Here is a 13,855-nt window from a genome sequence, read left to right as displayed (position 1 = left end):
GATGCTCTTTACGTGCCCCCCCCCCCCCCTTGGTGGAAAGCATTCCCACTTTTCGAGCTCGCACTGCAAAGCCGTCCAACAAACGCGTTTCGGTCTATTTTATTTCCAGCATTTAACTGTGTTCTTGTATTATATTATATTCGTTATTGTAGCTGACGTAATTGCGACCGGGCAACAGTGAAATGCGAAACGCGACACTAAAGGAAAGAATGATATTAACGGAGAAAGAACTGAAATACGTAATTGTGTATGTATATGGGACAAGACATACGTGTGGAGGTTACATAAATGGAGAGAGACAGGGAAAAGTGAAAGAGAGAGAGAGAGAAAAATCATACGTCGAGTCGGTCATGCATGTTGTTAAAAAAAGGGGTAGACGATCGATACGAGTAATCGAACCGATATTTCTCCGATGTTTATCCACCGTTGTCGAATATGATTGTGAACAGTGAATACGGAAAAAATGATGAAAAAAGGTTCTGTTCGGAACATTTATTCCAATTTCATTAACTATTCGACGAAATAAACTAGAATTTAATTTATTCTATTTAATGGATCGGGAGATAGAGTAGATTTTGAACTGACGATAAAAATTTGCGCGAGAGAATAAAAAACATATTAAAAAAAGCAAAAAAACGTAAACGGGGAAAAAAGAAAGAGGATTGGAAAAATCGGACAGGCGTCCATCGCAGCCGTTATACACGATAACCAAAAATCGGGCACAGGCCACACGCAAATAGCTTATATCGGTGTTTAATATCACGCTTACCGACAACCTCGAGGAACAGAAATATACTAGTGGGTGGGTGGGTGGATACTTGGCACTGGTACAATCCAGCATCCCTCGGTTGAACGTATTTTATTTGAAGAGTCCAATCCTCGCTGTGGTGGAAATGAATTGCCTGGAACCGCTCGTCGTTGGCGTACGTTGTCAGTCCTACGGTCAGTAACTCCTGAACGTTCTTCCGCTTGATCCACGACACCTGGAGAGCCAGCAAAAACTCTCGTTAACAAGAATGATCACTCGCCCCTAACCAGAATTGGTCATGAAACCGGAGAACAACGAAAAAGAAAGATCCCATCTAACGACAAGGGATTCACCTCTGTGCCTCTTTACGTGGAAAACAGCTAAAAATTTCAAGTTACTACCAGCGGAATGCATGGCCTGCCTTTATCGTAGATCGAATTTTTCATCATTTGTTCCCCACGAAATTGGAAATGTTCTTCCTCCGATAAAAATCGCTCGATGAAAAACGAAGGAGAAGTAATTTAGTTCCTTCTATATGTACTTCACTCTATCGACAAATGTGCCCCGTTACGGATCCAGATTTTAATTAATCGTCGGTGCTTCCCTGTGTGTACAATAATTCGTAACTATCGGACCTATCGTGGTAGCGAAAACGATTTCTTCGAAATAAGCCAGCTTGATATTGCCCGAAGGAACAAATAAGCACGGTGTCTGTTCACGACGCTCACTATTCACTTCCATGTAATATCGGGGTCCCCGGTCGCGGCCTCTGCCATTGTCTGTCTATTACGGTCAGTAACTATCGTCCTGACGTTATGAGTACTAACGTTGCCATTAGTCACAGCATTTTCTATCTATGGCAGTACCCCGATATTCATTTTGTCATGGTCATTAACTCTTCTTCTTCTCTTGTCCATCGATTCTTCTTGGATCCTCTTAACTTTGTCGAAGAAAATGACTGCTTCAAAACGATTAGAGTCGAGTCGGACTTAAACGTTCCTCGATACAGGAAAAAGCAAGGGGAAAAACGTGGTAAGTTCTTACGATATGTAGCGTGTGTGTGTACACATATATTTTGCATATATTATATATATTGTATATATTAAGTTGTCCTAAAAGTTCCTTTTGTTTTCTAAGGAAATAATAGATGCTTAATATTTTTGTATAAATAATAAAAAACAAAATATAAAATAATAATATAAAATAATAATATAAAACAATAATATAAAAATATAACTATTGAGACAATATATTTATATAACATTATAATAAATATATATATTTATATTTATATAACATTATAATATATATATATTTATATTGTATATATACATAACACGCAATCAAGCAACTTTCGTAGGAATATCGACATACATACGAGTTAAACGCTTCGGACTATTCATTAGCTTGGTTCGCAAGTTCGTGAAAATAGAACTATCGAGTTGCGATCGTAGTTTGGTAACTTTCGGAAACTAGTAACTGCCCTGTAAATATCGTGCGCATATTACAGTCCAGTAAATGTACTACATCAATAACGATCAGTAATTGCCGTACGCGGGTTCTCACTTGAGATTCTGTGTACCTGAGGGTAAGCAAGAAATGCCCTCGGCCAGAATAATTTCTCGAACTGTGACACAGGATGATTGCACAGCTCGTGACCAGAATTGATTGAGGCATGATATACCGCGTGACACGCACTATGAGAAATTCTATCTACAGGTGATTCGCGTTTATTCGATAAATTATCTATTATCACTCGGTTCGATCACGTCCGATATTATCGCTACTTTCATCCCACTCGCTTTAAAAGTACCGTATTATCTGGAAAATCGATATCCTTTCATTCTTTAACACTTAGCATTATCAGGTCGCTTTTGTAAATGAGCTATAATGGAGTAGAAAACACCTGTTAATCAATTAATGTGCGGTATGTATTCCCAAAGTTTTTAAAGATCTTCGAATGACCTTAAAACGTCAATGACATGATATTAATGATTACTCATGATTTAAAAATAAGCCTGAATGCCAATGATCTGATTTGGGACGACCTTTCATGACTTCCGAATGACTTACACTTGCAATGACATAATTTTTCCATATCAATATCCAAGTTAGCAAATTTTATCACATGACGCGTGAGTTATATCATACATTTCGATAAAAAATTTGAATGAAAAAACGTTATCTTTAACAAGAGGTTAGATTAAAACTTGTCGCAATGCGGGCTAGTTGAAACAAAAGCTAACCGCGTAAACGTGACGTTTTTTTTTTTACATTTCGCGCTGCACATTCGCCCCTTGAAATATTGACGCGGCGAACAATTTATAAAACTCATATTACGCGTGGCCATCGGGGTGTAAATAGGCGATCCGTGTAATGTACCGCGATTTTTATTCTCGCCGAGGCGATTCAGTGACTATTTCTGCGTTTCACGCCAAGCCTTCCTGTATTTAAAAGCGCGCAAGCCTATTGCAAGAAGTGCTATCAACGAGGATAATCCTCGAAGCTTGCCACGAGATGATGGCGTTCTCGTAGTTGGAATTGGCCGTGAAATGCGAAGAGAGAGGAAAATAGATCCGTCCCCTACGATAGGATCTCGTCTCCTATACGTATTTATGTCTATCGTAAAGTTTAGATACCTTGTAACGAGGGACATGAATGCTTTTATTCTAAAATTGAATTCTTGATGTTTGTCTACGTGAAATATATAATCTCGACGCGATAGATACCGTTAATCTTCTTCCTTTTAATACATCGTTTCTTTTACAAGGATCGGTCAATTACATTTTCCGAGCTTTTAATCTTTTAATTTGCCCTTCGAGAAAGAGAGAGGGAAAAACGAAGACGAAACCCAAGTAATTCGCCAAGCTGCACCTGTATCAAGAAAACGCAAGGCACTCCTGCCTCTTCTCGAAACGATATCAAACACTCAGCGAGAGATTAAATGGAATGATTCGGCTGCCACGGCGTGGAGAAGGATTACGCGACTCGAGGTAGAAAAATTGAGCGTGGAATTGGAGAGGGAGAGAGATTTGTCTTCGGACGATAAGACCCCAACCCGGACGTTGAGCCCAACGTGTCGCGAAGCTTTCCGCGAGAATTGCTCCACTTGCCACGCGTTGGTCCTTTAACGCGTACCCCTCATTAACATTTTACCTTCATATTTCATCCGCCGCGATACTTTATATATGCCGCTTCGCTTTTAAATTCCGACGCAATTTTTCTTCGCCGCTTTCAGTAAGCTTCTCGCCTATACGCCCTCGCCGAGCCGAAGATTTTACGTAAGACGCCACCTCGTGAGATTCAGGTGGCATTTAAATAGCAGAAATGTATGCCAACAGAAACGACTGGAACGATTACCTAGATCACGACAAGTATTGGCTACATCTCGTAGAATAATAAGAAACGATGGATAAACAGCCAACACGGTGAAAGAGCGGAATGAGAAAGAGCGGCGTCTCCAAGCACGGTTTCTCACGTACTCTCGAAATTTGCTGACGGAACTTTCATCGTTCTTACTCTGTTGAAATATTTCTAGGAATAAAAAAAAAATTGAGAATAGAGGAACAATGAGAAGCAAAATTCGTGATAAAACGTGCTCCCATAATACGATGAGTATCGTAAAGAAATTCAATCGGTCCGTAATCAAGTAGATGAAAGGACGCGATGATACGCTATTCGACTCACGTTTTCCTTTAAACCTTTCAGAGGTTACCACGCCCAGCCTCGAATCGATTACACTTCGCACTTGATTAATGGTACACAAATCTATAAACGATTCGAGAATCGTGGAATGTGTTACGTATAAACATGCACCGCAGCGAAATCGTGAAATTCCTGGAAATCCAACCGCGATATCCGTTTCGCGGGACTGAACGAAAGCTGAAGCCGTGCTCCCCTGCTTTGCGTAACTTAGGATCGGGTTAAATGACTGTTCTACTCGTGGAGAATTCCTACAAGCACCCGTTAGGTTGTCATACCAGGGGCTCGAATTCGCAGGAACGACGAAGTGGAAACGCGAAACGAAATGAGAGAATCAGAAAAGACATGCTCACCGCCGCCACAGATTACAAACAGCTTGATCGGAAGTGAAACTGACGGTACATAGATGTGCAATGTTATCCCTTCAAAGAGTTACTTGTCATAAAAAAGCGAAATAATAAAATTTATTTCGTTGAGAAAACCATAGCCAGTGTATCATTTCAAATAAACTCGACCACTAGGTACTGTATCGGAACATGCGTTCCTTTTTTCTCTTTCTGTTCAATTTACGAATGAACAATAGATATTGATAAATAAAAGTTCACAAATATTGATCATCAAGGAGCGAGTCCCTCTCTCTGCGTTCCCTCCAATTTTTCTCTTTTTTCTTTTTTTACGCCCATATAATGCGTATGGAATGCGAACTATAAAAAAAAGGGGAGTAAAAATGCGGGTCTCATCACGCGGACGATTAATTTAGTTTCCGTCGGTGCATCGCGATAAATATTTGTTTCATAAAAGCACCGTTTTAATTAAGCCACATGCATTTCTATGCAGCGGCGCGCCGCTCCCCTGCAGCCTTCCATTCGATTTACATCCCGCTTAAATTATTATTAAAGTCCGCGCGCGCATAATGCATGAACAGCCGCGAGCGCACCACCCGGCTATCTCCAGAATCCGTCACGAAACAACTCTTTAGGATTTAATGAATCGGAAATGAAACACACGAACCAAGCATTCATACGCGAATTTTGAAAGGAGCTTCGTGTCTCCTACCAGCAATACGTGAACCGCGTTCACCACGTTCACTACACTTGCCGCACATTCTCTTTGACCGAACATGAATCACAGTCCGTCCAAAGTAAATTTCTGAGGTGTTTCCATCATTTCAAATTCTCCGTCCAGTGGCGTGCGTCTATAACTTTCCTTTTCGCTTTACCCGTCTCCGTTTTCCCATCTTTAACCACTAACGGGGTGCATGCCTGTTGCGTAAGGAAATTTCGAACCAGACGTTTCCCATCCACTTTGCCAGTGTCATATTTGCAGTTCTCGCGAACGAAGCAACAGAATACGTCTGCCGGGACGCGTGTTACCGTCTTGAATGAAACTCCATAGGTCGAGGAATTTGTGCACGGAGAGATTCTCGAATAGACCCGACGAAACTTCGTCAATGTGTATATCTTCCTCACCTTAAGCAGGAACGATCTCAACCACGGAAACCCTTTCGTGCTGTAAACACTCAAACACTCGAAGTCCGAATGCAGATATGCAGTTGGTACCATTAGAGACTAACCGGATGTTAGCTCGCTATCCTTTGCGAAACACGTACCCCTGGTTATTAATACCGGCTTTCAGAACTCTAACAACATGCTGATACCGCTCGAAAGATGTAAATTGTTCAGTGGCAATTTGTCCAGTGGGCACCTGCAGGCGATATTAATTGCGACCAGGCGAGACGAAACGATGAAAGAGAGAATTTTAATAGGAGGTCTAACAAAGCTCCAGAAATAACCGGCTTCGAAGGTCTTTTATTTTTCGTGATATTCTTTTCCCTTTGCATCGCATGTTCTATTATCGATATTGCAATTCCTAGGCTCTTAAATTTCCCCAGCGAAACACGGTCCGTTGAAAATTACGATCGTATAAAAGTAAAAAGTTAGTACGGGGCAAATGGACAGGAAAGAGCTTCCGGACAGGCGTTCGCGCGAGTTGCTGGTTTCCCGGGGTCGAGAGCGGAAACACAGTAGCGAAGTTTTGGCCGTCTATCTGAAAATCAGTCCTTGTACGTTTGTCGGATCTCAAGACACCCTTCTAACGGTTCACGCTTATTGAGCAATTCCCCGACATGAATGCAGACACAGGCTCTCAGCGCAATGCCTTACATCGCTTTCACGTTCTCTCCGCTCCCATCGAGCTCGTGCATCGCGAGCCCACCCAATTACTAGGATACAGATCGTTAGTGATTTCCAAAGAGATTCCCCTGTACAATGCAAACTCGGCTTCCGAACTTCCCCTTTTCGACCCGCTTTACCATGGAAGATGCTTTCACTGACTCGCCGTAACAAATCGCGCGTGTACCTATTTACGACTGAGATTCGTTGACTGAGAACGTTCACCAACACCGATAACAACAACGACAAGGTTTATGATAGACTCTGGTTTGAAAATAAAACAGTATAAAGGAAGGTTACAGCAAGGTGTAGAAACATGAAATATAAAGAGTTAAAGAATAGAACCAGTTACATAAAGAACTAGAACATCAAAGAGCGTAGAAACTCGATCAAAACTGATCGTAGTCGCTTTGACTTCATTTCTGTACGTAGTGTAATGATATTTCCCGCATGTACACTTTTGTAATTATTTAACTACTGTCCGTATGAAACCGTCGCTACCAATAAGCTATAACGCAAGTCGACTGTGTGCGCGTTCTTTCATCTGCCCACTGGAAAACCTCTGATTCGATCCATATTAATGATCCTCGGCCGAGTTCCAACGATGCCGTTTCCACGATGTGAATTTTCGTTCGTTGGAAGTTGCACAGAGTTCTTGCGATGGATACGATTCGGGCACAGGGTTCAACGAGAACAACGCCTTAATGTACACGTAATTTCCAGTCGCGCGTAGATTCAGATCGCGAAGGAACTCGGAGCACAGTGTCCGTGAGTAATTGCTATTTTCTTGCCTTTAAATCGTGCCACGGCAAGATTATTATTCATGAACCAAATAAACTATCGTATTGTCTGTAACAACGTTCGCCTGGCCGTTCCGTTCCGTTGCCTCCCGTTCTGTGTTCACGTAACTTGCCGTTAAAATAAATTCGTCGAAGCACGTTCGTTCTCTTAACCAACATTTATAGAATAGCGGAACGTATTTCGCGATCCAACCAGACATATCTGGTCACTATCGTCACGGTTTCGCGTGATATTTTCATCGAGATTTGAACATGAAAGAGAAAACAGATAGGAAAGAGGGAGAGAGAGAAAGAAAGAGAGACAAACAGATAGACAGACAGATAGACAGAAGCGAAAGGGCCAATAGCAATCCAACCGATTCGATATAATTAGATTTACATCGCGTTTCGGTTCCGTCTCGTTTGAACGGAATCCAAATATTGCTGTAAATTATGGGTAAAAAGGCGGCCACGACCCGCTTTAGCCCCTCGACTTTATTCCCGTCGGCCAACCGAAGTTAACCCCTTTTTTTCGGAACGTTAGCCTGTCGTTACTTTCTAACGAACTATGGATATATATATATATTTACTATATATATATATTGCTATATATATACCTATATAGGTATATATATATATATATGAAAAAGATAGAACAAAAAGCGAGGCGGAGACGGCAACGACACGCATTCATAAATGTGAAACTTTCGTCGGGCGCAATCGAGATAAAAGCTTCAAAGACCGGCAAGTGTTGTCACGTGATGCGGTGGAACGCGGATTATCAAGCTACCGTTTAACCAAAATACCCATTACCATAATACTGGCTGCGCGAAATGGCAACTCGAAAGAATGGAAAACATGCGATAGCGAAACGGAGGGGAAAAGATGGAAGAGAAATAGAAAAAGGAGAAAGACCTTGGGGTCGTGCGTATTACTTAGCGTTGATGAGAGCCTTAATAACAAAAGGGGAAAAAACGGAACATGGTAATCGAGGTTACTGGAATTGGCGAATTAATTGAAACGATGCTATCGCGGGATTCTCCGAGTGACCTAACGTGAGAATTTATAAGAGGAAACGGGCACGTTCGTGCGAATCGAGCGTTCGTTCGATTCTCGATCTGTTAATTAAAGAGACAAGAATGCGAGACTAAAATAGCCCCGGCTTTATTAAGTCTCCAGACGATTTGTTTATCTTTGTCAAGCTACTATATATACGCACGTACTCAGGGAAATAACGGATGTCGGTTTACATTGAAGAAGTTGCCCGTGAACAATGAATCGCGAGACAAAGAAACTTGGAAAATCGAACCGTATGTATGTAAATTCCTGTAGTGTTTAAATGCTTGTCCTTATTTCGTCGCTTCACCGCAATTCCCCGTGTCTCGTGCAACATGTACGATTCCTGTACGCGAGACACGTGGCTCTCTAATGGGCAATGCCGCTTCAATCTCGTGGAGCAAGTAGCATAGTATTATATGTTTCACCCATCGATACGATATGTCCGTGCGCTTCTCCTTTCTATTCGCCGGCTACATAAAAGAGATTTCATATAAAGGACAGGCAATCTTCGAGGGATAAGTCGAAACGTACATAGACTTCTTTCAGTTCGAAGACGTCGCATTCAATTAGAAGGCAAGGCTCTTGCAAAATTGCAAAAGACTTTGCGCGCGATCCGGCGATGCACGGACAGCGATACGGCCCGTTTCATTATCTCGTACCTTTCTCCATTTTCTTTCTCTTTCTCTATTCGCTCTCTCCTTTTATTTCTTCTTCTTTCTCTACTGTCCCTTGCTTTCTCTCCCTGTTTTCTTCGTTCGCTCTTTCCCCAAGCACGCAATGAAATTTTATACGGCCGAGCCACCGAGCACGTAGCGACAATAGAAGTAGCGTGCGAATTGTTCGACGGCGACCTTCCTATTGATTTCCACCTGCGTCGATTTAACTCGACCTCCGTACTCACCCTCCCAGCCATCGCTTTCCCCTTTCCATTCGGCTCATCCACCGCGTTCCTCATTCCACCACGATGATGCTCTGTGCTCGACCACCAAATTATTGCGTAACGCGACTACTGCGCACGCGGAAAAAGACAAATAACACGGTAATAACTCCGTGAATATCGCGGAAAAAACACAGGAGGGAAATTTCCCTGGTTGGATGTCATCCATCCGGGCAAAACAGTTTTCGAACGGCGGTAGCTGAGGTGCTCGCGGGACCGTGCCATTTCTATGCGCGTGCACGGGGATGAACAAAATGTCAAGCATCTCGTGAGATTGGATGGGAAAACGGGCTTCTGCTTGCCGAACCTTTCGCTCTGATTTCTCGTTTTCCGAATATAGCGACGCACCTTAATGGCGCGCGCATTGTCGATCTTCTACTTCTCTTCCTTGACGATGACAATTCGTCGGAGCATTCAGGGTAACATTCATCGGAATGTTTCCCATTTCCCACGTTTAAATCAGGAGAGATCGGCCGGAATCGTTATCGTCCGGACGTTTCGTGTTACGTGCACCAATGATATTAATGCGAACGCGATCGCCTCTCGAGCGTCGGAGCTAATTGCGCGCGACACGCAAAGTTTTCGCTATTGGAACGTAACGCGTAACACAGCTGCGATAAAATCCCGCGAATATGCGGCTTAATGAAATGGTACACGCTGCTTTTCACCCCTCTACTCGACTTTTGATTGCGTCCATCGTATTTATGAGGCACAATCTATACTTGCGGTCTCAGGAAATGCTTATGCATTATGGAATCTCGTTACGAGCCACTAATTTCGAAAGAAGCATGTTCTTTCCCCTTCCTCTTTTTGTTTCACTGTGTTTGTTCTTCGTGCAACGACCATAAAACAATCAGCCGTCGTCACGAGCTATTAAGCTCTGTTTCATTTGACGTCTCTTTTTTCTACTTCACGGCGATATCGCTTCAATAAAAATGGAGAACAAAGTTCAAGATAGCGAATTGGTTCTCACATCGATTCCCGTGTCCGTGTACCGCGTTTCGAAGTCTCGGCTTGCAGGTAAACTGAGGCTAACAATGGGTGAACCCGGGGGAAGCGACTTCGTCTAACGAAGGGAAACGCAAACATTTTATTTCGCAACTTTCGAAACTTGTCGAGCTAAACGAAAGAGGCTGTGAATTCTCTCTCGGATTCGTCTTCTTTCTTCTTTCTTTCCCGCTTGCTTTGTTCTGCCCTCCTATAGATTTTCTTTTCCTTCTGTAGCTCGATCGAAAATTTCATTAAGACATTCAGGCCGACACTGAGTAGTCCTCTATTTTGAACGTGGGATACGTATTCTCTTGGGAAGGATAATAAAATATCCACGAATAACCGACGATTCATAGGATATAATTGAAAGCTATTAACATGCTATTTGACGGGCTCGTAAACGATTTTGTTACTTTTAACAATACAATCGAGGGATGAAAGAGATACAACTGAAAAGTTAAAAGTCCCGTGTCGCCCAACTCTTTAGATTTTAATTCCATTTTATACAATCGCGTGCCACGAATAAACCTTCCAATTAAAAGTCTCGACTGTCTTCACTTCAATTAAAATCTTTCTTTCGAACCGTATTATTCTCCAATTTGGACTCGTTCATAATCGTAATAATAACGAGGTTTAAGAGGATCTATACAAGATAGCTAACGAAGATGAACCTAAACGAGAACATTTTTACGTACAAAAATCTGCCATAGAACTAAAAAAAAAAAAAGAAAAAACGGGGCTATTTCTTTGATTTCTTCTGTTTCTTTAAATCCTATCGTTCGGTACACCCCGGCTACAAAACCGGCACGAACAGCTACTAACCCTCATTTCCCTCGATTCTCCCAAAGGCCACCCCGTTCAGCTCTAACGTTGATATGATAATAACTTTCCTGCGCTCTTGGGAACGGAAATCGCGTAAAACCCGAACTCCGGGTAATGCTTTTTGAAAAACTTTTTGAAGAATGTTCCTCGACTTGAATCTCACCATTCCATCCCCCAGATTATGGACGACGCAGGGTAAGAGAGCGGTAGATCCAGATTGGGCGGAGATCACCGTGGAATTTTCGGTACCGAAGCTCATCGGAAGCGTAGGCGGTAGGTCGATGTCCAATGGTTTCATGCTGGCTTCTAACGAATTCCCGTTCGCCGGGACGACTTCCGCCGTGACCGCTGTCGGGTACTCTGAAAAATAAGCATTAAATCAAAGGAATCATTGCCATGTCGTTGAAGGATTCATGGTGGTTCTCCTCGGCACAAAGCTCGTCGTACCACGAGCAGGATCCTCGTTAAGAGGCTTTCCTCTGGACTTTACTCAACCCCTTTGCGCCTTACCTATCGACCCCTTCAAATATTTATGCGCACCTCGTTCGAATAGCCCCAGAGGATTTGTTGAAACAAAGGATTGTTCTTTTCTCGTGTTTATTTGCTAACAGGGAATGAGAGGCGTCAAATGGAAATGTCAGAGAAAGAAGACGTATAAGAAGAATTGTGGACGAATAGCTTTTCGTTGTTTGATCGAGTACGATTTATCGATGGGTTGAATTTTAAACATTCAGTTAACCGTACAGCGTGCTGGAAAGTCAAAGTTAACTTCCGTCGATCTGTCTTTCTACGATGGCTTGTAGTTCTAACGGGTTTATTTGTTATCTCTCGTCGAACAAGTTGATCGAGCCATGAATCAGGACAAATGTTGATGACCGACCGTGATAAGCAGCAGAAAATACGGTCAATCAATCGAAGTTAATTTTCATGATGGACAGGATTAACTTAATGCAATAATTCTTGTCAGAGGAAAGTTTAAAAAATACGATGGAAGTAGATCTCCTTTTCGAAGGATAATACGACTCTCGAATCATTTTAATGATAATTTAAAGTTTTAAGCCTTGGAAGGTGGGTAACCACAGACTTACTGTTGCTCGGGCAAAGTTTGGGAAACTTTCATCTTCTCGAAAAGAAAAACGTTCTCTTGTCAGCGTCGTCGCTTCCTTACTTATGCTAGTGGAACGTTGGCGGTTTTCGTTCCTTCCACCGGTACATTATCCCTCCAAAAAAAGAGGTAGAAAAAGAAGAATTAAAAGCGGAGATTGCGAGAATCTTTTACGTATTAGTACTAATTATGTTATACCGATACACGTTTGTATTAGTTACATTATTCCTCTTTATCTATACATACGTATGAAAAGCAGCGTCATGATACACGGTTATGAATCTTTAACATACTTTCACGACTAATTTTTAGCGTTAGCATAAAAGCGGATCAAAAATTGCAATTTTAATAAGACTGAAATAATCCCGAGTATGCATAAGTATATCATTTAAATTCCGTCTGACTGATCATACGTGGATTTAATAGCCATCTAGTCAGCTAGGGTGCAATTGCGCGAGATATGCGCATAAAATTTCGTAGGATAAATGTTAAAAAGCTCTTCTCGACGAGTTTTGCGAACGGTTAACTGTCTTTTCACGAGGCGAAGCTGGATTTTTCGCGGGAGTTCGCACGGCAAGGTAAAAGTTTAGTTCGGAGATAAGAAGAATTCCGTGGCGGGAGTGTTTAACGAATGCAGCGAGTTCGCTTTGATTCTCTTCCTCCATTTTCTTTTACCCGATCCCTATTATTCAATAGAACGTCAAATTTACTAGCCGAAATTTTTCCATTCGTCCGACACTCGATCTAACTTCGGACTCTCGAGAGTCGTCAGATAATACATATACATATGGGAGCACCGCGTGAGACGGGTAAAAACAAATAGCGAAACTTCGAAAGGCTATCCGAGAAAAGTTTCATTATTTTCAAGAACGGGACCGTGCCAAGAATTTCTATTAAAATAATAAGAACTTAAACGAGCGATCCTGTTATGAAACGTATCTATACCATGGAACGTGAAGGTAAAAAGTCCCATCGAGATATTTTCGAGCGAAAATCTTGTTTGAGGCGTTAATTTTTTTCTGCCAGCTTATCGAAACTCTCTTTAAGCGGAAGGCAAACGTTGCTTTTACGCGTTCCTTTTCGTTCCTTGTTGCATAATTTAATTAATGGATGGTCGGGCTGAACGAGGCAATCAACATTTTAAAAGATAGCAGCCGCTGGTGTTACATTCTGCTCGACGTAAATCGATTCCACCAGGCGTGACAACCAGATTCTTGTAATCGTTCTGACCAGCTCGTTAAACGAGAATCAACCTTTATACCAAAGATAGTGGAAAAAAGGAAAGAGTAATCCTATGACAGGAATAATCGACTGTAAGGTGTCGTTATTACTGAAAACTTGGGAAATGAGATACTTCTGGGGCTTAAGGAACAGCAATATTCGTAAATTCCCATGCGCTAAGCGTCTTTCAGAGCAATTTAACTACCAACTTTTCTCCAACGTTCGCTAAACTAGAAATAAAACACCACGATGTCGAGCTCGTTTGTTTCACCATAACTTCAGCATGCCGCACTCTCTTTCCCTCTGGTTGGCAACTTCAAC

At 42.0% G+C, this 13,855-nt stretch overlaps 1 protein-coding gene across 1 annotated transcript in view; it reads right to left on the bottom strand.

The window, feature by feature from the left end:
- Window positions 1-13,855, bottom strand: part of LOC100741003 (lachesin-like) — a 33,881-nt gene that overhangs the window by 6,718 nt on the left and 13,308 nt on the right. Inside the window, exons 3-4 of the mRNA XM_003494806.4 lie at window positions 11,372-11,568; window positions 770-983 (exon numbers count right to left, since the gene is read on the bottom strand). Coding sequence (XP_003494854.1) covers window positions 770-983; window positions 11,372-11,568 — 411 coding nt within the window. The remainder of the gene's footprint in view (window positions 1-769; window positions 984-11,371; window positions 11,569-13,855) is intronic.

This window comes from Bombus impatiens, unplaced genomic scaffold, assembly GCF_000188095.3.
Source record: "Bombus impatiens unplaced genomic scaffold, BIMP_2.2 scf_4012, whole genome shotgun sequence".
NCBI classification, from domain to species: domain Eukaryota; kingdom Metazoa; phylum Arthropoda; class Insecta; order Hymenoptera; family Apidae; genus Bombus; species Bombus impatiens.
Note: the sequence above shows the minus strand (reverse complement) of the source record. Positions and strands in the feature narration are given on the sequence as shown.